The following is a 25,935-nucleotide window of genomic DNA, read 5'->3' on the forward strand; positions in this document are numbered from 1 at the left end:
ATCTCTGTACATCTTACGTAAAATACGTAAAGCCTTTTTTTTATTCCATTCCATTATTAGTTATCTTAAAGTTACCAGCAGGTGAAAAAATCTGAGCTGATGTACACAGAAATGCAGTGAGAAGAACTAAAGAACTGGACCAACGAAGTACATTTTAAAGTTATATGTATAAAAGAAAGTACAAAACCACACACCAACCCAAAAAACTTCAGTAAGTGTTACTTCAGTAAATGCTTACCAAATAAGCTTCACATTAACTGATATTTAAAGAGACTGGGCACTATGCAAAAATAAAGAAGGACATATTAGTTAATTAATTTAAAGTTTCTCCAAGCTATTAACATCAAATAAATACATAAGTGAGACACCGACTAACTGACATTTCTGACGTCAATAAATGCGATTAAGAAATTTTTATATTTGCGTCTTCCTTTTTTGCGTTTGCGCCCACTCTGCAGAATGGCAGCGTATGTGTACTGTATCTAAATTCTTGCTCATAAAAGCCATAAATATTAAAATGCTACTAATTTTAATAATGCATGTAATGTTTATTCTAGATCCTATCCACGTTACTCTCGGACACTGGAATAATTATTTCACCCAAAAACCTGTGCAAATGTCAGAAGAAAAAAAAAAAAAAAAATCTATTACGCCCTGAGAGTCCTTTCAGTACCTCTACATTGGTTTATATGTCTGGAACTTCCTTTATCTTACAAAACTGGCAAGCCAACCGGCTGTAATGGCCACCTGCTGAGCTCCTCTTAAGCGACTGGGACATTTCACAAGGACTCCTAAATACCTGCCAAGTTAGGAGAGGGCAAGTGCTTCATGACAAGCTTTTGTTCTTGCTATTATAATTAGGGCAAATTTGCCACTGCTAATATGAATTTCATGGCACTTGTGACCTGCTTTTCCTCTCTGTGGTTTTTCTAACTTAATGCCTCTGAGATGTTATTTATTTATTTTTTTTTTAAACTGTAATTTTCACACAAAAGCAGAAAAAGGGGTAATATTTTGTTCTCAGCAGATAGCCCCGCTCGTTAATTACAGCCGGTTATACCTGATTGTTGTCTCAGCGCCCGCCGGATGATCGGGGGATCTGGGTCTCGCTGGGTACGGCTGCCGGAGGTGCTCTGTGTCTGCAGGTGTGAGTGATATCCCTGGCTGCTTTTTTTCAGTGGCAGATCATCATCATCATCATCACGCCGAAAACAAACACAACATGCTCACTTCCCGTCAGCCTCTTCGTCTCTGAGCTGATAGAGCTGAACCTGCTGAGAACACGTCAGGCATTGTCTTTAACGTTTCTCAACGCATTTTAAAAATAAGCCACCATATATAGTGCAATCTGTAAGTATTTGGAGGGTGGCACAATTTTAGTTTTAGTTTGAGTCAGGCATTGTCTTTAACATTTCTCAACGCATTTTAAAAATAAGCCACCATATATAGTGCAATCTGTAAGTATTTGGAGGGTGGCACAATTTTAGTTTTAGTTTGAGGGCATTTACATCCATATCAGTTGAACTGCGTGGGAAGTACTGTCCTTTTTATAGACAGCCCCTCCATTTTATGGGACCACTGGGGTCATTGGACATTTGCCTGCAGTGTAGTAGAGGCTTAGAGATATACTGTATGACATTTTATGCATTTTTAATTTATGGAAAGGAGCCCCCCCCCCCCCTTCGGCTATTTGCTAAGTGTGGAGCAGAGGAGCTGTACAGTGACTGAATAAGGAGTGTGTGGGAAGAGAGGGGCATTTTTGTGCAGCCTGAAGAGCCCTGAATGTGAAGTGCAGAGGGATGTAGGGAAGAGCAGAGAAATTTGGTGAAGAGCAGAGGGATGTGGTGAAGAACACAGGGATTTGGTGAAAAGTAGAGATGTGGTGAAGAGCAGAGAGATGTGGTGAAGAGCATAAGAAAGTGGTGAAGAGCCGAGGGATGTTGTGCAGAGTAGCGGCATGTGGTGAAGAGCAGAGAGATGAGGTGAAGAGCAGAAGGTTGTGGTGAAGAACACAGGGATGTGGTGAAGAGCAGAAGAAAGTGGTGAAGAGCAGAGAGATGTGGTGAAGAGCAGAGGGATGTGGTTAAGAGCAGAGGGATGTGGTGAAGAGCAGAAGAAATTGGTGAAGAGCAGAGAGATGTGGTGAAGAGCAGAGGGATGTGGTTAAGATCCAAGGGATGTGGTGAAGAGCAGAGGGATGTTGTGCAGAGTAGAGGCATGTGGTGAAGAGCAGAGGGATGAGGTGAAGAGCAGAGGGATGTGGTGAAGATCAGAGATGTGGTGAAGAGTAGAGGAATGTGGTTAAGAGCAGAGGAATGTGGTGATGAGCAGAGGGATGTGGTGCAGAGTAGAGGGATGTGGTGAAGAGCAGAGAGATGAGGTGAATAGCAGAGGGATGTGGTGCATAGTAGAGGGATGTGATGAAGAGCAGTGAGATGAGGTGAAGAGCAGAGGGGTGTGGTGCAGAGTAGATGGATGTGATGAAGAGCAGAGAGGTGATGTGAAGAGCAGAAGGATGTGGTGCAGAGTAGAGGGATATGGTAAAGAGCAGAGAGATGTGGTGAAGAGTAGAGGGATGTGGTGAAGAGTATGGGGGACATGAGTACTCACGCCATGACTTGTATTTTGTGTGTTTGCCATCTGGTTCATATTGTTGTGGAGCTTTGGAGGATGGTCTCTCACTGCAAAAGCCAAACAAATAAGTCTTAATAAGTACTTTAGTCTTATGTTTAGACTTAAAAAAAACTTTTTTGCTAAATAAGGGAAAAACACTGCCAGTGAGGTGAGACAGATTGATTCATTTCAATATTTGCCAATGGGGTAACACCATTTCACTTAACAAGCAAAAACTAAAACAAGCTCATATTTTCAACATGAGGGGGAAAAGGATTTTAAGGCTTAAAAGAGCGGTACACCACCCTGCTCTCATTGCCTTGTGAAGTTGTTGGCTCCCTATAAAAGCTTTAAAAGAAAAGATTGGGAAAGCAGGGTACAGACAGATAGAGTGGGCGAGAAAAAAGTAAGATGAAATGAGAGAAGAAAGAAGAAAGCAGGGGAGAGAGGGAGAGATTGCCTCACTGTTTTGAAATGGGTATCTCTGGAAGGAAGGTCTGTGGGCTGTTTTTATCCTGCTAGAAAGCCCCTCTGCCTATGAAATAATGAGGGCCACAGCCCAGCGAGGGAGAATACCAAGGTGACACAGATCAATTGCCAGCCAAGGACACGGTTGTCCCGCCTTCCTTCTCCGCATTCGTACTTTTTTCATTAACCGTTCATTACCCACTGACCAGCTCATGCCAGACTGGGAAACTGTTTCTATACCTGTCATCTAGGTGAGCAGTCTACAGATGAACCTTCTCTTTGCACTGTCTAAGATTTAAGGTATTTAAAACTACTATATATATATATATATACATTTTTCTATTTTACTATGAATGATGAATATTAACTGTTCAGTTAATATGTCTGGCATAAATGACACAATGTTTTTTTTTTAAAATATATATATTGTGCTACCCCATTGGTTAACACATTAGCTGTTACGCTTCCCACAGTCCCCTAAACTGAGGGGTGAGGGGTCATTTTCCCCTGCATGGCCATTCACTGTGTCGCCAATCTTGCTACAGTAGGTGGATAGCAGAGGCTAAAGCCCACCTTCACATACTAGAAAATAATGATATGGGGATATCACACCCACTAGCTGCATGCTAATGCCTGTAGTGCCTTCGCTTACTGCCGCAGCAAGGTTGTGAGTCAGTGAACTGCCGCCGTGGCTAACCCCACAGCGAACCGCTAAACAAGGCTGAGGTCCGGATGTAACGGCGGGCGGACGCTAACGAGCAGGGTGATTGACAGCATCGTGCTGATCCTTGGGCTCTTCCCTGCTCGTTCCGTTGATAAACGAGGTGGAACCCCAACAGGAAACCGTGACTTTGGGAGCTTCCCAGCGGCTCAGTGGAATCCAGTTAAAAACCCGCCCTCGCGTAAGCATACAAAAGCCCAGTACGCAGTCCCTTGCAGAACTGGAACATGCTGAATATACATTGTGAAATAAATCATTTAATAAAGACACTACCAGTACTTCCCAATATATGGGCTAAAATACAAATTATGGCAAACCTGCGAATACTTCAGGGAGTATATGTCTGTGTCAGCTTGTGAGTGCATGTATGTGTGTGTGTGTGTGTGCGTGCGTGTATACAGGCGTGTGTGTGTGTGTGTGTGTGTATATATATATATATATATATATATATATATATGTATAATTTTGATGTTAGCAATTCACACAGACTCATATGAATTTTGGTACTGATCCAGATCCTTGTAGGTCCAGCGCCTTTCATTATTCAATGACAAGGGAATCCACCATTTAGGTCAGTCCCTGTAACAGAGAACACATCTCCCTTGTATCAGGGTACTATGATGCTGTAGAGTTCTGGTCCCACCCATGCGCTGTTAGTTTTCCAATCCCCAAATGGTAACAAAGCAAAAGTTCTATTCACCATGGGAACATGGAACTGGAACATCACTTGTCCATTAGGGAGCAGAGAAACCCATTGGTGTAAAGTGTAAAAATGCTTCTGCTAATCCATGAAAGGCGTGAGTCACTGGCTGAGAGGAAAAAGCCTAAAGATTTCCCCTCGGACCTCCAACCCTCGGCACAAATGCAGTACGGAACACGAAGACAAGTGGGGTGGAGGAGGGGGTTAGTCTGAATTCTAGCACCAACCAATTTTTGTAGTATTTGGCGAGGCATCAGCTGCTTTAAAAGCTTTCTTATTTTGATAACGCGTGCATTTTAGGTTGCCCTTAGATCCCGTGTGCATTTCCCACTGCATTGCTCTGTGGTCCCCTGTCCATTCTGCCACATACGCTACTCTGGTGTCCTGCGTGCATTCTGAACTAATGTGCATTGAGCATAGTAGTACACCATAAACCAGGGTCGTCTATGCATTCTGTCTGACCTGATGTCAGATGCTGTGGGCATTCTAATGCACAAAATTCTGCAATGCCCTGTGTATACATGGATCCTATTACTATGTTCTCACTGCATGTTCCTGTTTTATATTTGTCATATGTTGCTTTTAAGTAACCATTGTGTGAATATTTCTTCTAGGAATAAGATCACAAATATGTGATTAGAATTGAGAATTCTAATGCTGAACAATCTCTATTGGTAAATGAAAGCAATGGAGAACTAGAAGTCTGACATAATTTGTAAAAAAAATATTCCAAAAAAACTTAATTTATATTAAATTCAATTCAATTTTATTTGCATAGTGCTTTCTACAGAGAACTGTCACAAAGACAGGCAAGAGACAATAGTAGCAAAAAGCAAACAGAGCAAACACCAGGCCTGTACATAAGGTAAAAAAAAACTCCCAGTGGGGAGAAAACCCTCAAACGGTGGTGAGAAAAAACTCCCCAATGGGAAGAAATCTCGAGAGAAACCTGGCTATAGAGGGGGAGCCCATCCCCCACTGGCTAGCTTGGTGTAAAGTAGCAGACAGAAAATAAAATGGGTTAAGCAGATTACAGCTGAGGTAAAAGTAGACAAGATTAATAGAATATTTATATATTCCCCCATTCATGTGTCTGTTTCCTCCTGTACGCATGCTGCTGAACGCTACCCGTCTAACCCTGTCACCCACGTGCATGCTTGCTGTAGACTGCTAGCCTAAAAACCTGCCGTGACCCCAGCTCCTCCCTCATGTGTTGATCAATCTTTCCTTTATGGGTGGCACATGCAAATTACTAGGCTACTTACAGCTGGTTCCCTCTCCCTCCCCATCCGCAGACAGTTGAGCACAAGTGGGTTTTGTGCTCAGAAGTTCTCCAAAAGTACACCTTTTGCCTGAAATATAGGACTTATCCAAAAAGGGTACCAGTCTTTATAGAATTAGCTCCTGGAAGTGGCAGATGGTTGTGAAAGAAAGGTGTTCACAGTGCTCCAGTTTGGATAGGTTTGGGGCTATTTGGAGAGGTTTTGGGACACTTGGGCTCAGCTTTTGTAAATCACGTAAAAATGTTATGGCTATGTTCAATCGACTCAAAACTCCTGGTGTTGTAGATATCCTGGAGTATGAATGTAAAAAGAAATACGGTTTTGTCCATTCTTAGAAGTACATGTTATCACTACAGAATAAAGACAACACAAAACTATTTTTGGATTTCTTTGTTGTTTTTCAGAATTTAAAAAATGAGTCGGACTCCCGTAGGATCAGGAGATTTGGTCACTTTGGTACAAATGTTCTCTTTATTTCAAACTTTGAACCATGTCTGTACTGTATTAAGTTTTGGAGGTAATGGGGTTTATTTAAGACAAGGGATATTCTTACAAAAAGCCCTGGGTTTTGAGTGGGTTTTAAGGGGTTAATGACGCTTTGAATGTGATTAAGGATTTATGGATTTTCTATGGATTTATGTTAAGTTACACACCTGAGATGATTAAGAAGGCTTGAGTGCACTTCCTATCGTTTGCTTTTTTTCAAATGTTACTGTGATTACAGCCCCCAAATATTTACCAGGAAAACCCAGTAAAATGCCAAAATGTAGCATTTGGTAACATGGTAAAGTAAGAAGAAATTAGAATTTTTAAAATCAGTCAATGCTGACTTTATAACAATGGGTTTAACTTACGTAAATTTAGTATGGCAGATGAGACAGGTTTGAGAATTGCGCTCTGTCCTTTACTTCAAATGACATGTAATTATGGGGGTTATATGAAAGGCTATCTTCTGAAGATTTCTTGTCCTTACAAAATTTAATTTAAGGGAAAGGTGCATGGATTTACTGAAGACCCCTTTTAATGATTGACAGTGTTCCCTTTGTAGAGGTTCTTGGTTGAAAATATGGATCCAGCACTTATATGAGATGATTGCTGATGAGTTTTTAGAATGTATGTCTTGTATCCACAGAGAGCCATTTTCTTTAAAAATGAATGTATTTTTATATTTATGTCATTAATTTGCCTCTTTCCATGAAAATTAAACCATGAAACTACTCTCTCAATTCAATTTCAGTTTTCTTTATTGACAGGATAACTACAGTCATATTGCCAAAGCAACACATGTAAGACACAGAAACATGGAAACCACATGAACAAAATGTAACAAGTATGACCCACAATACTATAATAATAATAATAATAATAATAATAATAATAATAATAATAATAACAATAAGCAAATTCACATACTGTAAAAATGAATTGATGTTATGTAAAAATAACGTCAATTAAGGTGTGAAGAACATCAAACAATATATATATATAAGATTTTAAAAAATAGATATTCTCCCACAGTAAATCACTCTGCTCTTCTAAGATCTCTTTCTCTATCTATGTCTCTCTCTCTCAATTCAAAAGTTGTTTATTTGCCTGACAAGAGAATTTGTGTTGCTAATGAGGTAAAAAAAAAAAAAAAAAGCCATCTCCTCTTTCTCTCTCAGTTATGTGTTTCCATCTCCCTCTCTACCTCTGTCTGATTATCTTTCTTTGTAAATAATCAGCTTCTGATCTTGGTTGATCTTATGGCTAGCATGGTGTTTCATAAAATGGAATTCACAGGCCAGCAGGCTCCTAACTGATTGACTGTGGTTTGAGATGGAAACGAAAGTCCAACCGTAGAAAAGTTGCTAGTGGAAATAAATACTTAATTCAGTCAAACAGGGAACAAATAGACATTCTTTACCATTGTCAATCTGAGCAGGATTTTAAGATGGCTGACTTGTAGCCAACCTGGAAAAGGAGACATACCTCTGAGATAGTGCTTTGATTCCCATGAAACCAAAGGGCAAAGCTTTGTTCCAGTCACTAAGAGGTGAGCCCTTGTAGCTGAGTGTAGTTGAGCCAGCGTCTGAACTAATGCTCTGTGGTGCGTAACCTGCACATCCCTCTTCTGACAAAGGAAGTTCCAGTCTATTGATGTCACCCATAGTGTATATCTATACCAGTATTTATCCATGAACAATTGAGAACGAAAGCAGGGGTGGCATCTATAGTGAGTGATTCCAGCACTGTGATTGGCAGTCTCAGGGAGGTGTGTCTATGCTACTTATTGACTTGCATTGGGAGTCATTATTATTCATGGCCTACACTGGACTACAGCTAAGAAATGTGTCACAGCCTAGAATAAGCCAAAACTTTTCTTTTCTTTTGTGCAGATGAAGTATTAGATTCACATTCAGATTTATTTCCAGAGACAGCGCCTGATCACGCAGATATAGCATTTCGGATATAGATTGTAGAGCTATCTTCATAATGAATCCATTTGTTTTCTTTTATCGTGTCATTAAAATATGGTAATTTGATATGAGGAAAAACAATGTGAGCCCCAGCGAGACGCAGAATTACCAGCTGGAGGGAAGGCATCGCTCAGCTGCGTCCGGCACCCCAGTTTGTTAAGCCCCCCAAAAAAATGTAATCAGGTGGAGAGCAACGATCAATTTGGAGGTGACACTGCTTCATTCTCAACTCTGAGCTCGTTCTCCAGCCCTGCGCTCTCTCTGGCAGATTAATTACTTCAGCGCCCCCTTTGCTTCCTGGTGACTGCGCGAAAGGCTCGCTGCTCGTGGGGTGGGCAGGGGGTAGGTGTGAATGCAAAGGGCCGGTAGCCATCAGGCCTCACAGGCGTGTTTAATGGGAATGGGGGGGTGGGGGCTTCAGAGTACAGCTGATGGAGCTGAACGAGCCTGGGCTGTGTGATCAGCCTGTGCTGCGGGATCATCTATTGTACTGCTGTGTGATCAGACTGTGTTTGTGTGATCAAAATGTGCTGTCTGATCAGCCCGTGTTTGTGTGACCAGTCTGTGCTGTGTGATCATCCAGTGCTGTCATTTTGCTGTCAGTTTTGTTGGATTGCCCCTGGAGTTCCCAGAACCTGATCTCCTGGCAGCCCAGAGGTACGGGTGATGCAGTAAGTAAGGAGAAGCTGTGATGTCAGAAGTGTCCGCACAGGAGTTCTTAGTTTGTTAACCAGTTTAGTCCCTCTAAAGATGGAACAGTGATCTTCAATCCTGGGCCTGGAGACAGAATAAAGGACAGGGGGCTGCTGGGTAGATCACTTGGGAAAAGCATCGCTTCTGGTGTATGGGTGAACAACAAGATCTCCGATCGAATCTGACCCATGCCAGTGCCAACTGTGGTCCCACAGCCCCACAGGCATGGCATACGATTGGCTTTGTGTTGCCCAAAATATATGGGACAGATTGAGTCAGCGGGGATAGTAGTGGTCATTGCTCAAGTGACCTTTGTTGGCCGTCTAGGCGCCCATGACTTGCTTTGCACATGCATATGATTGAGTCTCCCCTGCACCCACTCCGCACATGCATATTATTGGGTCTCCCCTGTACCCACTCCGCACATGCATATGATTGGGTCTCCCCTGCACCCACTCCGCACATGCATATGATTGGGTCTCCCCTGCACCCACTCTGCACATGCATATGATTGGGTCTCCTCAGTACCTGTTCTGCACATGCATATGATTGGGTCTCCTCTGCACCCGTTCTGCACATGCACAGCTTGTGGCCTGAGTGTGAAAAGAAACAATTGGCTAACACTGCAGGTTTTGGAGGAAAACTGCAAGTTGTTTTCACTCTCCCAAGTTGGCAGCAAGGGGGCATACACTACATGGACAAAAGTATGTGGACACCTGACATCCAACATCTTGTCCAAAATTATGGGCATTAATGTGGAGTTGGTCCAGCCTTTGCTGCTATAACAACTTCCACTCAACTGGGAAGGTTGTATTCTAGATGTTGGAGAATTTCTGCAGGGATTTGCTTCAATTCAGCCAGAAGAGGATTAGTGAGGTTGAGCACTGATTGGGCAATTAGGGCTGGCTCATAGTTGGTTTCCAATTGATCCCATAGGTATTGGATGGGGTTTAGGTCAGGGCTTCATGCAGGCCAGTCAAGTTCTTCCACACAGTTATTGACAAAATAATTTCTATAAGGACCTTGCTGTGTGCCCGGGGACATTGTCAAGCTGAAACAGGAAGGGGCCTCCCCCAACATGTTGTGGAAGAACAGAATCGTCAAGAATGTGATTGTATGCTGTAGCATTGAGATTTGCCTTCACTTTAACTAAGGGGCCAAGCCCAAACCATGAAAATCAGCCTCAGACCAAGGGGTGTCTCGATGCTTTTGGTGATATAGAGTATATGAGCATACTAATACAAAGTTAGCAAATTGGACATTCTAAATTCAGGTGGGATTGGAGCTGTCTAAAGAAAATTGGAGCTGACTTCTTGCAAGCCCTTAGTCTCAGGTATCATGCAAGAGTTGAGGGTCAAAATTTAGATTTATAATTTTGGATTCAGAAACTGAGCGGTGCTCTTTTTTCAGTTCAGCTTTCTAAAAGCTCTGTACTGGGCCGTGTGCATAATTAATCATTTATTAAACATGATTTGTTCAGGCATTTTTACATTTCCCAGATCGCATTTTGAGTGTTGCAGAGTGCAGTGAGCTGTGTCACAGGTAGGACAGAGAGAGACTAAATTGGGTGGAAATGAAACCTGATCCAGGTTCGTCATTGGGAACTGGGAAGGTAAAACTCTCAGGGCACACTGTTCACAACACCAGGGAAATAATAATTTAACCAGCCTCACTGTGTAAAAACACTGTGTGACAGGGTATTATCTTAACAGGCTATATTTGTCAGCATGTTATGGGTAGCATTATGCTTAATACTGCATAATGCATTCATAAACATGCCATGACTGTCATCACTGCGTAACTACAAGCAAGAGATTTTGACTTGGATTAGCTGACGTGAGGCTTCTTATGTGAATTGAAGAGACAGATCTGTCAGTATTGCTGCACTCCTGGTGTGTGGCTGATCATTGCATTTCACACTTAACATGGAGTAGGTGAACTCCCCCAAGAAGTGTTCATGCACACACACACACACACACACACAAATCACATAAATAAAAAGTTGGTGGAAGGAGTTTGTTGGAGTTTGGGAAGCTTGGAGGAGGATTGTATTGTATTGTGCTTTCAAGTGTGTAATTGATTCATTTTTAAAACCCATATTATAAGCAAGGTAAAACAGATTTGCTCCTAAGGTGAGAATCTTTGTTGCCATTAGGGGATAGAGAGGGAATTTTCCTTTTTTTCTCCATTAAGCACTCAGCTTGCAAACTCGCCAGTTAGCTAATCCGGTCACTTTTTCGCTGACGAGAGGTTTTTTATGTTTTTCACCCTCTCAGGAACAATCCTAACTGTCTTTAGAAAGTTTGCCTTCGTTGTTAAGTTGCTAACGTTAACTGTAATTTATTATAATCCGATTCTGGATAAATTTGGTTGTATTTTGTTCTGAGATATAAATAACTACCTAGTACACAGGTTATTAAATCTTAAGTTAGTTGATTATTATCAATTGATTCTGCATCTGGTTGTTCTTTTTTCAGGTTATTAATTAAAAGTGAGATAGCTAAAAGTGCCTTGTTTTTCCTCATGGGTTTCTGCTGCTAGCTGTTCGGAGCAACCTTGTGCGTTTTTAAGTTGTGGTCTTAGTGTGTTCATGTCAGCAGTACTGTATCCAGACTTATCTTGGAGAGGTAGAGGGTTAAAATGTGGCCAAAGCTGTGGGAGGGTTGCAGGATGGAAAGCGATTCTCAAGGGGAGTGTCTGCCACCATTGCCGGCTTGTTGAGCACCTTGAGAGCAAGATCCTTGATCTTGAGGACCAGTTTGCTGGACTGCAGTTTACAATTTGTAGAGTTCCAGGACCTAAATAGTACATCCTTTAAAGAGGCACATCCATGTTTCTGACCTCTTACACCAATGTGAATAAGATTAATCAAGCATGTGCACGTATGAGTGTATGCATGTATGTACTGTATATATTTGTGTGTGTATGTGTGTCTTTGTGTAAGCATGCCAGTATATATCAATGTGTATATGTATTGTACTCTAATATACAGTATGTGTATTTATGTGCGAGGCTATAACGGGATGCAGCAGAAGGATCAGACAGCCTGGTGTGACAGGACCTTTCACAGGTGTACTGACGAGGGCACTTTCAAAACTGGCTCCATTTGGCACATCTCAGCTGACTCAATGTTCTACTCCCGAGTGACAAACAGACTGACTTCAAAGTCACACAAATAAGTCTCCAAACATTGAACCCTACAAAGACAGCAAGTCCCCAGCTACAACATTTCAAACTTGCTAGTGCAAAGGAGCAGACATCCTGCCAAATTCTAGACACACCTCCCCCCTACTTTAGTGCAAATAAATATTGACTACATGTGACACTTAAATTAGCTTAGGATGGCAGGGCTAATAGTTAGTCTATCAGCTATTGAAACCACAAGTATATCCTTAGCAAGGGCATGCATGGCCAATTTTCAGTGAGAGAGATTTCTGTGTGTTTGTTGCAAGTTTTTTTTTTCTCTCACTAGCACTTCAGAGCTGCAGCAGTGGAGGAGCTGACCTGTTATTAATGTATTTTTTTCCTTCATTCTTGTTTGATGGTGCTTGAGTGCTTTTGAATGGCTCCCACAGCATGCTGTGCCAGGAATAGGACAGGCCACCGCTTCTTAAACGCACACTTTTCTCTTCATCCCAAAATGAAGTCCAGAAAACAGAAAGAGGACACTGAGATGTGTGCGTGTGTGTGTGTGTGTGTGTGTGTGTGTGTGTGTGTGTGTGTGTGTGTACGCGCGCGCATGTTTTTCACTCTCAAAAAGACATTAAAACATGTTTGTAATGCTCACTCATATCATCCTCTGAATATCTTCCAAATATCATTGTTGAACTTCAGAAAGGAAAAAAAATCTATGGACACCAAATTATCTGTGCATGAAATAACAGTGCAAAGTGAACAGACCGCCCCGCCCGCACTCCACAGTCCCTCTGTACTTCTGGATTTCTGCTAAATGAACACTTAGAGATTGTGTTATCTCTGCACACCCCTACTGTAAACTGCAATATACATAATGACAGTATGCAGTTAAAGTAAGGCTGGGAGAGAAAAAAAGAGGAGAGAGAGAAGAGATAGATATTAGGCAGGAAGGAGGAAAGAATGAAGAGAGAGGAGAGAGATGAGGTGAGGTGACACTGTAATAGAGAGAGAGAGAAAGGAAAAGATGAAAGACTGGAAAAGACATGGTTTTTATTTTTAGCAGCAAAGGGACACAAATAGACAGGTTGCTCGGCACGGCGGGGGGTGGGGGTGGGGGGGTGGGGGGCACGGCCCAGCCAGCCTATCGCACCGAGTCACCCAGCTCCTGTGGTCCTGTCAGGACCAAAGCCGTCACGAGCCAGCGCACTGTGCACCGCAATACCGCAACACCCAGTAACCTTTACCCCTCTCTCTAACTCATACCCCTCCATCTCACATTATACCCCCTCTCTGTAGCTCATACCCTTCCTCTCACATGATACCCCCTCTCTCTACCTCATACCCCTCCTTATCTTGTCTACGTCATTGTTGATGGGTATGACAAATTGGGGGCGCCGGGATGTTTGAGTGCTGTTCACTGATCCCTAGAGCGTTAGATTTCTATCAGCCTTTGGATATACTTCCATATCTGCAGCAAATGACGTCCACGTTGGGTATGACTGATTTGATTTGATGACATCTTTGGAATAGCCTTTGTATTGGGAGTTTGATTGGGAGACTTATTGTGTTGGGTAATTTGTAAGCGCTATTTGTTTGAGAGACATATGTGGAATGTTGGATGTGGAATGTTGCCTCTAACAGACATTCGCCTAAACACCTGTACATGTCTTTGTATGATAAGCTACTTCTTGATAAGCTATTTGCCAGTTTATTTGTACCCATAAAATATTTTTAAAAAATTTTAAAGCCTTTTACTGTACAGTATTTCCTTTTTTGAGTGTTCAACAGCCATATGTACAGTTCCATCTTTTACATAGAAATCAGCCTTGCATATTCACTGCTAATTAACCCCGTTGCACACATTCAAATCTGGCCAATCTCCCAGTTTCTGAGGCCCTATACTATTTAGCAACATATTTGGAGTGAGACATTTTCTACTGTTACTCAGAATGTCTTGAGTACCCACAACATAGCTTGAAAATATGGCAATGTCTGGGTCTCACAGTGTTAAATGAAGCAAGACATGTGTACCATTTATAATACTTGAATAGTTTATATCATAAATTAGGAAGAAATAAAGTTTTTTATTTTGCAGTAAAATACTGAGAGATCCCATATATAAAACAGGTTAAACTCTACATGTCCTGGATCAAAAACTCCTTGACCACAAGTACATAAAATCTAAGGGTGGATATGTAGAACTACTAAATATTTGTGAAGCAAAAACTAAGTAGTGTACCCAGTGTCTCTAAATCTATCCAAAATGTCAAAAGTATGCATTGCTATAAATGACAACCTAATTATGTATTTCAATACAAACCAACTGTTTTTACTCAAGAAACTCACTGTTGCGTCATTTTCAAGTGGGAATTACAAGCTTTCTGTCTGTACAGTGGTCTAAAATATCTAGGGGTCCAGAAAGACAACCAAAATCTCTCCAAAAATGAATAAAATGTACTAAAAAGGGTGACAACACTATAAACGTGTGATATTACACACAGCTATTTTTGAAGGTACCCAGGCGTCATAAATGCACATATATGTCACAAATGGATTGTCCAAGACAGTATATGACCACTCAGTCTCAAAAGGGACATTTCTACGCATAAAACCAATGGTAAGGTTGTATATTTATTTTATATTTAGTCCCAGATATGGACAATAGAATGACACGGTATTATATTAGAAAAAGTTGTCTTATTTACTTTGTTATTCAGTGAGCAGCATTTTCCCTGCTGTATTGTCATATCCCGAGGTATCGTTGGGTTTATCTTGTTGCAATGACAGAATACAATTTTTTAGTGGTGAAAGGATATTTTTATGAATGCCCAGATAGACAATATTGTCCATTATGTCATGGATGGGGGGTGTAGTTGCAGATGAGACTGCAGGGAGGGGTGCTTGTTAAATGAATGACTAATGGTTGCGCTGCAAAACTCCGTATTCGGTTTAGTTGTTGTGTATCATCTACTAATAAAACTAGAACAAAGAGTTTGTGTTGTCAAATCATAGTTGCAGGAACAATGAATGTGAGTTGAGCAATCTAGGCAGGCCAGCATGCAAACCAGGGGTTTTGCCTGAAGGTATTAAGAATGGACATCGGTACCATTGGACTGGGGCCATCAGCAGTCATTTGATGCGTTCTCATCAAAATACTGTGCTCAAATTAGACAAAATGCTCTACCAGAATGCTTTTCAAGTCTTTCAAGCTTGGTTCAATTGCACATGTTGCACCACTGGTCTTATGTTGTGAAAGTATTTTCATTTTACTTTGTATTTGAAAATTCAGCATTTTAAATGTTTTTAAGACATATTTGGAAGTAATTGCAAATACATGCAAATGCTCTTTAAATGTGTTTTCAAATTTATTTTGTAATTTAAATTCTAAGTATTTGTAAATGCTGAATTTCAAATAATTTCTAAATAATTTCATTTTCCCAAAGCAATTTCCCATATTTGAAATATCTTCTTAACCACAGCCATCGGTAATTTGAAGTATACAAGCAAAAAAAAAAAAATTCTTTGCACGATTATTAGCATTTTATGTATAAAAATACAGGACAAATCAATACATGTTCACACTGATTATAAAATTTCCAACAATAAGATACATTAGACTGCTCAATTATGTTAGTGTGACATAATACATATAGGAATTTCTAATGATTATTTGGAACTTGTTTAACAGAAATGCTAATTATTTCTACATTTTTGTTTTATGTTGATACATATTACATGTATTATGCCCAAAAGAGAGACTGTTGCAAAAATATTGCATCAATCATCAAACTCTGTTTATAAATGCAGTCTATCCATAATTTGTGCCAGTATTGTAGCATTCGAACTACTGTAAATTAAAATGAAAAAATTGCCCTTGGTGTGTTTATAGTAATTATAGCTCATTACAGACAGGTGCAAGAAAAATACTGAAAACCAGGGACGCTGATGCAGTATAGGAACACCCTTAAACAATTAAAAATAGAAATAAATACAGGAATTAAAATTGAACTGAACAATTTTCTGGGATTTCAAATTAGACAGCATATGATCCACAAAAACCATTGGTTGGCATTTGAATAGTCTATGATCATACAGGCATTACATAGGAAAACCCTGAGATTAGCAACCCCCCATATAATGGGCAGCGATTCGTGCCATAGTACTGGTATGAGCAGCCAGGTGGAGAGGGTAGACTAATGGCAGATTAGACCAACACAAAAATTTCAGTGAGCTGCACTAAAATTGCAATGCGCTGCTCAATCTTAACTAGCATGCACCTAGTAGCAGCTTTCCTTCTACTTCGGTGCACAGCAAGTCGTGAAATTACCGAACCAATGAAAAGGCCACATCAGTGCACTGGCTCACAACATGCTATGTGCCAGCCAGAAAATAGACTCCAGTGAGTTGAGGTAGTAAGACCTGCATAATTAATCACAGATCTCATTCTCAGAACATTAGCACCTTTTGTGCAATTTTGTTATGTTTTCAGGGCTGGATGAGTTTCCTGAAGGTCATCTGTACACCAGTTTCTGTGTAAATGCATGTCAATATAGGATACAAAGAGTGCTAGGGACATTATTTAATCTCATCACCGTGAACTGTAATACATTGCGCTTTGAAAGACAGGATTAAGGCCACAGATATAGATAGTTTAACTGCAGAGGAGGTTGTCATGGCAGCCGCAGATCATCCCAGCTGCCTGTTGGTGTTAATGTCGCTGTTTACATGATCTCACTTTGCTAATGCTTTTATTTGTAAAGAAACAATGCTTTCTAACTGGGGAAAAAATGGGCAAAAACTTGCAAACTGACAGAACAGGTCATTGACAATGAGAATCATTGTCAGCCAGATTCTGCCTGGACCTTTTTAATTCATGAACTGATCCCTTGAGGGGCATGTTTATGCTGTCTGTTGTTTTCAACAAAGTTCTGTGTACGCTATGTGTCGGCCTGATGTTTTTTTTTTCAAAGGAGGCAACACGTGTGCTGCGAAGCTAGAATTAGCTGAAGGTAAAATTTAAGTTTATAATTATTATTATTATTATTATAACTGAAAGACCTAAAGGCATTCTGCCTCTCTGCTGATTAAACTGTAGATTGTCTCTGTCTTTGCTGTCTTTGTAGGATGAGAACGAGGGACAAATTCATGTTTTTCTCACCACAGAAGAGACCAAAGACTTTATTTCTTCCCAAGTGATAAGCCCCATAATGACAGGGATGGCGGAGGGGAGGGGTTGGGGGGTTGGGGGGTTGGGGGGTTGGGGGAGGGCATCAGTGTAAGCCAGTTGAAGGATTGCCTTAATCTCACAGAGCCCTTTGTGGAGATATTTTTAATTTGATATTATTTACTTCACAGTGGCAACACACATTTTGTGCTTTTCCTGCTTCACAGAATTGTTTGGGTCTCCTTCTGTTCTCTGGCAGTCTTAATACATCGAGAAGTTCAGCGGAGCGGTTTTCTGTTTCATGCGCGAGTCATTCAAGGTTTATACTGGACTAAGGGAATTAATATTGTAGAGTTGCATTCATGTTTTGAATTATACGTGGGCAGCATAGAAACAGTCGCCGTGGTACATTTTTAGCCTTTTTTAACAAAATGACCTAAAATCACTTAATTGATTAGAAACATTAAAGCTCAGGTAACAGACAGATCCTTCAGGACTATTTTTGGGAACAGGTCATGTTGATGAAGAGGCAGGTGTTTCAGGTATATTGCAATAATTAGTAAGTTTGCTGTATATTGTGAAGTGCTGCATATATTTTATTTCAATTTATTTTCAGTGTGGTCCATTTTTGAAACAGATAAAAATGTGGCAAACATGCTTTACAAATATCTGTATATGCATTCAAATGTCTCTGACCAGAGTTAAATGTTTATAGATTAGTGCAATAGATCAGTGCTTTGCACTCTGTTTGCATCAGATGGTAATCAGCTGCTGTATTATAGTTCTAGATCTTGTGTTTATATTACTCTTGTGGATTGTCTTAATGTTCTTAATGTGGACCTCATTCTGTGCTTTGTGATTGGAAAGGGATCTCATTGCAATCACAAGTGCACTCTTGCATCTAATTGGCTGCGTGTGTGTATCTGAGCCATGTAGTACCCTGCGTAATGTGGTACACTGCATTCTGTACACATGGCATTATCTCTGCAGCTTTGGTGCAGTGGTTAATATGGATTGTGCCATGGTGGTTGTGGCAGTCTCTCCAGATTTGAGTTTATGCAGACATTGTACATTTCTATAATAGAGTATATTTGATCCCGTTTGGACTCACACATACTCTGTTAGAGCTGAATTAACACTGACTTGCCTGTGGCTGCAGGTTTTTACAGCTAACGACAAAGTTACATGATCAAGATGAATGTACCTGCAGAGTCACATGATCAGAGTCTGTGTACCTGCAGAGTCACATGAAGTACACTTGCTGCAACATGATCAGAGTCAATGAATGAAGTTTTCACATTGCTGGGTGACACCATTGTGCTCACACCCACAGAGATTGAAAGATCATTATCTAAATTTTAGAAAGAGGATATGGCAGAGAACTTGAATTTTCCTAATTGTGCAAGATATTTCACCAAACTTGTATGACTTCTTATGTCTCATATCCTACAGACAAATTCAGCAATCTAAGACAGGGAAGCAGGTTTATGTATTTTCTTGTGCATTGTTGGTTGAACAAACATAACTCTGAACATAAATAAACTTGGCAGCTGCCATTATTTCAAATATGTGAATATGTATGAATGAATTTATTCAACCAACTAAAAGAATATAATAAATAAATGTTTTTCAATGTGAACTCTGAACATGAGTCAACAACAATGCAGATAATATGAAACAATATCTGTTTCACTAATCTATGGAAATGCTGAATAAGCCTCTGTGAGATGCAATGAACTGGCAATAGAATATAGGCTGTCACAGTATAACAATTGTTGGCCTATATGTGGTGAATTAGTGCTCTGTATGTTAAGACATATTGCTTATATTGGGATTCTGGAATTACAATTACAAATTGTTATGGTTATACACTATGAGATACTATGATCTAATGTTGCTAATAACATATTAATTAGTGTCTCCAGGAGAGCTGCAATGTCATGCTCATGTTTGTACAGTCTACTGTACATGCAACTACTTGTACTTGAAACTCACAAGCTGTTTTGTAGCTTTAAATGGTCTGACCACATATAAGATCTGTAATTTGCTATGATGGCACTGTTTGTGGGCTCAGCAAAAAAAATAATGCTTATGATAGGGCTATTTCATCAATAGTCAACATTGGCTTTGATGACAGAGAAGTAGATAAGCTGTTCCAATTTTCTTAACCTCTCGATCTCTCCTTATCTCCACTCATCTCCTCTCCTCCTTTCCTCCACATACCTCCAGGTAAGAGACAAGTGGTAGTGTGGGAGTGGAAAGGAGGTTAGAAGTGAAAACTAATGGGATGCACTCCCTGTGCCTGCAGAGACAGTGTCCCTACAGAGTCACATGATTGCAGTTAGTGTACCATCAGAGTTACATGATTGCAGTTAGTGTACCAGCAGGGTCACATGATTGCAGTTAGTGTACTAGCAGAGTCACATGATCAGAGCCACAGTCCCTGCCGAGTCACATGATCAGAGGCAGTGCACCTGCAGACAGAAGGCAGGTTTCAGAACTGACTCTCCCTCACCCCTATGCTTAATGTCCCCTCTAGGGACCCTTACTGTAGTGGTTCTACCAGGACACTCACTCACTCGGTTCAGGGATTTTTGGCATCAAACCCCAATTCCATATTGCTGCTGTGTGCATTTATTTTTCCCCGTGTCCTTCTGGATGCAGAATGTTGCAGTGGGGTTACCTTGCCGAGGTCTCTCGGTGCTGAGCAGGTCTGTGGGGCCAAAAATAATTTTAAAAAGATGATAAAAACAAAACCACTTCCCTTTTTTCTTTTTCATTGCAAGCAAGAGAAAAAAGCCAGCGACATGAAAGGATATGCAATGCATATGACTCAGCTTTCTCTGTTTACAATAAAAAAATAATTAGGAAGGCAGTTTTCAAAATTGGAGCTGCGACAAGAATTGTGTATTTATTTATTTATTTATTTATTTATTTATTAATATATAAATATATTTGCTTTAAAGCTGAACCAGGCTTGGTTGTTACTTTACAAAATGGACAAAAGGCAAAGATACTGTTTTAGCTACATAATGAGGACTCAGCAAGCTGTGTAGAACACTGGAACAGAGGCTAGTTGAGATTTGGGGTGTTAGTAGTGTGGGGGCTCGTGTGGCCTGTGACGTTACAGATGCGTTTGAGATAGTGTCTCTCCCCAGCAGCAGATTATGGCTCCATCAGTCACATTGTGGGAGAGATCAGTTCAGGTTCTCAGCCTCCTAACAGTAATCTGGGTCCTCATATAATCCATCACTAAGCTTCTTAATTGACAGTTTAAGGTCAGCTTTCAAAGATTTTTTTTCAATAGATTAAAAAATTACCTTTTTTTCTGTGATGTCTGTTCCTGTCATTTTTTAAATGTAGTATACTCATGGGGGTAAGGCATTAAAATGTGTATACGGAACACTGTTTTCTCTAAATGTCATTGAGTGACTTGTGCAACTATTTCATGCTTTGCCCTCTTGTGAGCGAACACTGCTTCTGGCGACATTGAGAGTTCTGATGGTTCTTTTTCCACAGATTGTGGTTCTGACAATTTTACCCACTTTTTGTTCACTCCTGGAGTGATCAGCATAAGTGACAGGGGTCAGGTTTTAAAAAATTAACCAGAAAATGAACCTTGATTGAAAAGCAAAAAAGGGCTTATTCCTCTTGTGGCCGTCGTGACATATGCGACAGCTCGGTGACAAAGCGGTCACGCTTTGCATTCTGGGCGAGTCTACCATGCTCACACGCAGGTGGACTGAAGTTTAAAAACATCCATCATCCTCCACATGTCATGGGAGAGGTCACTGCTTTCTGGGGTAGGGGCCTGGGGACTTGGGGGATGGGGGCATTATCTGATGGGGTGTGGCTTGCACATAGCGGTGGTGAGGCAATGGGGGCTGCGAGCTAGATTTTTCTAGATTTATTTTTATTACTTATCTTTAAATCTTTAGATGTTGGTAAAAATGTTAAACAGGCCTTACATGTGTGTGTGCGCGCATGCGCACCTGCATATGTGTGTGTGTGTGTGCGCATGCGCACCTGCATATGTGTGTGTGTGCGCATGCGCACCTGCGTATGTGTGTGTGTGCGTGTGTGTATATATTTGTGTCTGCGTGTGTGTGTGCATGTGTGTATATATTTGTGTCTGCGTGTGTCCCTGTGTGTATATATTTGTGTCTGCGTGTGTGTATATATTTGTGTCTGCGTGTGTGTTCGTGTGTGTATATATTTGTGTCTGCGTGTGTGTTCGTGTGTGTATATATTTGTGTCTGCGTGTGTGTATATATTTGTGTCTGCGTGTGTCTGCGTGTGTGTATATATTTGTGTGTCTCTGTGTGTGTAGTGTCCTGCCATACCTCTTGGCTCCTGCTCCACTCTGACTAGCCTGAGGTCATGTTCACACAGTCGGCTCTGAGCCGTGCCCTAACGAGAGGAGTAACCGCTGAGCTGCCACAAAAGTGCCTCTAACGAGCCTCCCCATATCACCTTTACAAGGGGACTGCAGAGCTTTTTTTAAAGGGTAATTCATTTAGTGAGTCATTGCTTGAATCAGAAGGGCGGAGTGTTTTGCCCAGTAGTGAGAAATGGATGCAGGAATCTCCATGGGGCAGTGGGCAGCAGAGCTCGAGGGTGTGCCAAAACCTGCACCACTGCAGTCAGGAACCAAACTAGGGGGAGGGGGGGAAATGGGGGTGGTGGAGTACTAGACTAGTTTTAGCTACAGTACAGATCAGTCACAAGCTAAATGTGTTTTAATGCTACATTCAACAATAAGCTGTTTTTTACAGTGCAGGCTACACGCAGTACTACAGGGGTGCTTGCACAGTTCCGATAAAAGCATATCTCTTGCTGGCGATAACTGCAACTGAAGCTGTCTTCTCATGAACAATCACTGAAACTGGTTTTAATGTAATGTAACTTACCTCTGTAACTAATTATTTTACACACAGCAAGACATATTTTTCCGTACAGAAGGACTAATGATGATTGGCTGAGATGCATTAAATTAGATTAAGCCAATTTTGTACTGCCACTGAAGACTCCCAATCATATTCAACATCAGAACTGTTTGAACCTTCATCAATAAGGCCCAGCCTGTGGTCATGGCAATCACCATTAGCGACAAACCCGTTAGCAACTAAATTCAATTATCAAATGTTAAATGTTTTTAAAAACCTTAGCTGTCTAATGAGTGTTTTGTAAGCTGAACACCTGAGGCATTCTTGGGCTGTGTGAATGCTGAGAAGGTTCTGGGTTCCATGAGTTTCATGGGTTCTCTGTGTTCTGTTGTTTTTGCAGGAGGCCCTGCAGACCTTTGCTTTCCTGGTGTTCCTGGTGGTCTGTGTGCTGGGGGCAGTGTTCCTGTACTTCATTCTGCCCGAGACCAAGAACAAGACCTTCATGGAAATCAGCCAGAGCTTTGCCAAGATCAACAAAGTCTCAGACTCCACTCCTGACAAGGAGATCGAGATGGCACTCTCCATCACACCACAAACCAAGGAAACCTCAAATGGAACAGTGAGAAGCATCATAGAAATTGAGAGCTCATTCTAAAAGACTGATAAGAGGGAAAGCCATCAGTGTTCTTAGTCATAATATTGCAAATGTCTTTTTTGTATACAGTACTGTGCAAAAGTCTTAGGCACCCTAGATTTTTAAATATAATATATAGTATATATTTGGTCTTAGATGTTTATTTTTTTTGTTTTCTGCATTAGTGTGTCACTAGAAAAGAGCAAATTTGAGATTTCCAAACATGAATTTTCCAAAAAATGAAATTTTACAGATACATTTTTGTATTTTGTTAAATAAAGTAATATTTTAAGTAACAGACTACTTTTCAGATAAAAACTTGATCAAGGGTCTCTGGGATTACCTGGAGAGCCAGAAGCAAGCAAAACAGCCAAAATCTGTAGAAGAACTGGCAGGTTCTCCAAAATGCTTGGAACAACCTACCAGCCGATTTTCTTATAAAACTGCAGGGCAGTGTACTTAAGAGAATTGATGTAGTTTTAAAGGCGAAGGGTGGTCACACCAAACATTGATTTTATTAAGTTTTTAACTGTTTACTGCTCTTTATATTATTATTTTTTTCGATATTTATAATCTTTCATTTCATTATTTTTGAAAGCATCTTAGCTGTACAGCATTTTTTTTTTACAGGTGCCTAAGACTTTTGCACAGTACTGTACATATTTAAAAATGAATTGCATTAGGTCTGACTTCTCCTTTTTTGAATACAATGATGAAATCGATATATCACTGTCCTTCTCTTTAATTCATTCCAAGTAAAGTTTCAAATCTCCAGGGCATAGTGAAGAATTGATATGTTGGATCATTGAATATAATGAGCATAATTTTTGCCTATGTGAAATATGTGACAGGTTCTGGTGTTTTGGTCCGCAAGTAGGGCAAGGTCATTTTTAAATTTTGTACAGATTACGAAAGTGCAGATTATAAGCTTTCAAATGATGTGTCATACATTGAAATCTGAAAATAGTTGAAGAAGATATGCTTATTTGAATGTTGGTACTCCTAAAATCAAGTAGCAGAGAAAATCCCCTTGCAAGATCTTGAACTTTTCACACTTCTCACAGGGAGATAATGGGTGGGAACAATAGCTAGTTAACTCCACCCCAACCACTCCCCCACTAGAGTACCTGTAAATCCTTGCCCATTTAGGGGTTACCCTGTTTAAAGCTTTATAACTCCAGGTGTGAACACCACAGAGACTAGAAAAATGTCTTAAATGAATGTAAATGAATGTAAATCAATGACAGTTATATCCACTTCTGTTTTGCTCCAGAAAACGATGTCAGATAGGTCTATCAGCAAACATATGGCTTAGCTATGCCCAGAAGTCCTCAATAATAATGGTATTTTCCAAATAATTACGAAAAATCGTTGACAACGTTTTGTTAGGTGCAACGTCTTTTAATGCTACCATATAGAGCGAATCCCATGGTAAGAAAATGTTCGGTTACGCTAACCTATAAAACGCTATTCCAAAAGCAAAATTAGACATGTTATACATCGTTAGAAAGCTTATACTCTCGCCTACTGATTGAGCGTCCGCCATTTTAGCAACCTCACACGGTAAACAAAGATAGGCTACTACCACACGGCTTTATTTATGGTCGGTGGCTTGACCAAAACAAAGTGACAATAGCCAACGAAATCAAACATGCTAATTGAACTGCACCCCCATCACGCCTCCAAAACCCGGCTGTAAGAATCACTAAAACAAGCCGACTTTGCTGACAAATTATAAGTATTTAGTGACCCTAAAAATGTTGTTTATTCTATTGAGTGACTTCTTCAACACTTTAACTTTCGTAATATGAAAAAAAGTAAAACAGTAAAAGAAAATTAAAAAAACCTTTTTTGCCTCCTAGCGCGATTTCAAGATTTGCGACTTGCGGACCTTTTCTCCAGCACCCGTCACATATATGCTGCATTGATGAGAAAAAATACATTATTTCCAATGATGTTCGACTATGGATATAACGTAAAACAGCTTGTAAATATGACGTATAGAATATATTTTATAAAGAATGTATTATGCAATTCCAGTTAGCAAGCACTGGTTTGCTATTCATTTATACTGTATGTTTTGTGATTATTAGTCTGACCAGACATCCTCTTTTTCCCAGATATTTCCTCTTTTTGGGACTGAAAATATCCACCCAGGCTGGATTTCTACATTCATAAATATGCCTAGTTAAGTTTTGCTTGTTCCATAGACCCTATATGAACAACTAAAATAGCCCAGTATTATGTTAATAATGCCTGTCTGCCCCTGTCCTCTTTTATAAAATCCAAAACTCATCCTAGATATGTGGAATATTTGCAATTTTGTTAAGCTCAAAGATTGTTACAGTGCCATGAAAAAGTATTTGTCCCATTCCTGATTACTCCTATTATTAAACATTTGTCACACTGAATGGTTTCAGATATTTAGCCAAAAAAAAATATTAGACAAAGAAAGTCTGAGTAAACACAAAACACATTTTTTAATTATTATATGTATTTACTTATTTTTTTGTTTGTTTTTTAAATTATATTTAGAGATGCTGTGGCAGGTCCTGAAACAAGCAGTTCATGCTCGTAAACCTAACAATTTGGTATAATTAAAGCAGATCTGCAAAGAAGAGTGGATTAAAATTCCTCCACAGCAATGTGACAGACTGATATCAAATTTTCAGAAGCGTTTGGTTTCAGTTATTGTTGCTTAAGGTGGTGCAACAAGTGATTATAATTTTAAAATGTGTTTTATATTTACTCAGTTTCCCTTTGTCTAATACTATGTTTTAGCTAAAGATCTGAAACCATTCAGTGAGACAAATATGCAGTAATAGAGGAAATTAGGAAGGGGGCAAATACTTTTTCATGGCACTGTATGTTTTGTATTATATTGCTGTTCAGCACAGTGGACATGTGGTTTTCAAAATGTAATGATAATGGTTGTCAGGGAGACAGTGTAGAAGATAGTTAGCTGAACTTCAGGGCCACGGTCAGTTCTATTTAAATTCAGTCTGTTCAGAAAATTGATTGAAATTCAATGCACAAATTTAAAAATGCTTATTTTGTTCTATGGGGAGTTTTCAACCAATTAATTTAATTTATTCATTTTATATATCGACTGAATTAAAATGGAAATGACCTCAACCCTAATAGACTTGCAGTGCTACCCCTCAATAAGATAATCAAGT

General features: G+C 40.1%; 1 protein-coding gene across 3 annotated transcripts in view; it reads left to right on the plus strand.

Moving 5' to 3' along the window:
- Window positions 1-23,559, plus strand: part of slc2a9l2 (solute carrier family 2 member 9, like 2) — a 136,401-nt gene extending 112,842 nt beyond the window's left edge. For 2 of the 3 annotated variants that reach the window (XM_064343862.1, XM_064343861.1), the window contains exon 13: window positions 22,523-23,558. In XM_064343862.1, coding sequence (XP_064199932.1) covers window positions 22,523-22,777 — 255 coding nt within the window. In that variant the 3' untranslated portion in view covers window positions 22,778-23,558. Of the gene's footprint in view, window positions 1-22,522 lie in introns of all 3 variants that reach the window. The other variant, XM_064343863.1, reaches the window with a different exon arrangement.
- Window positions 23,560-25,935: the final 2,376 nt, after the last annotated feature.

This window comes from Anguilla rostrata, chromosome 7, assembly GCF_018555375.3.
Source record: "Anguilla rostrata isolate EN2019 chromosome 7, ASM1855537v3, whole genome shotgun sequence".
NCBI classification, from domain to species: Eukaryota; Metazoa; Chordata; class Actinopteri; order Anguilliformes; family Anguillidae; genus Anguilla; species Anguilla rostrata.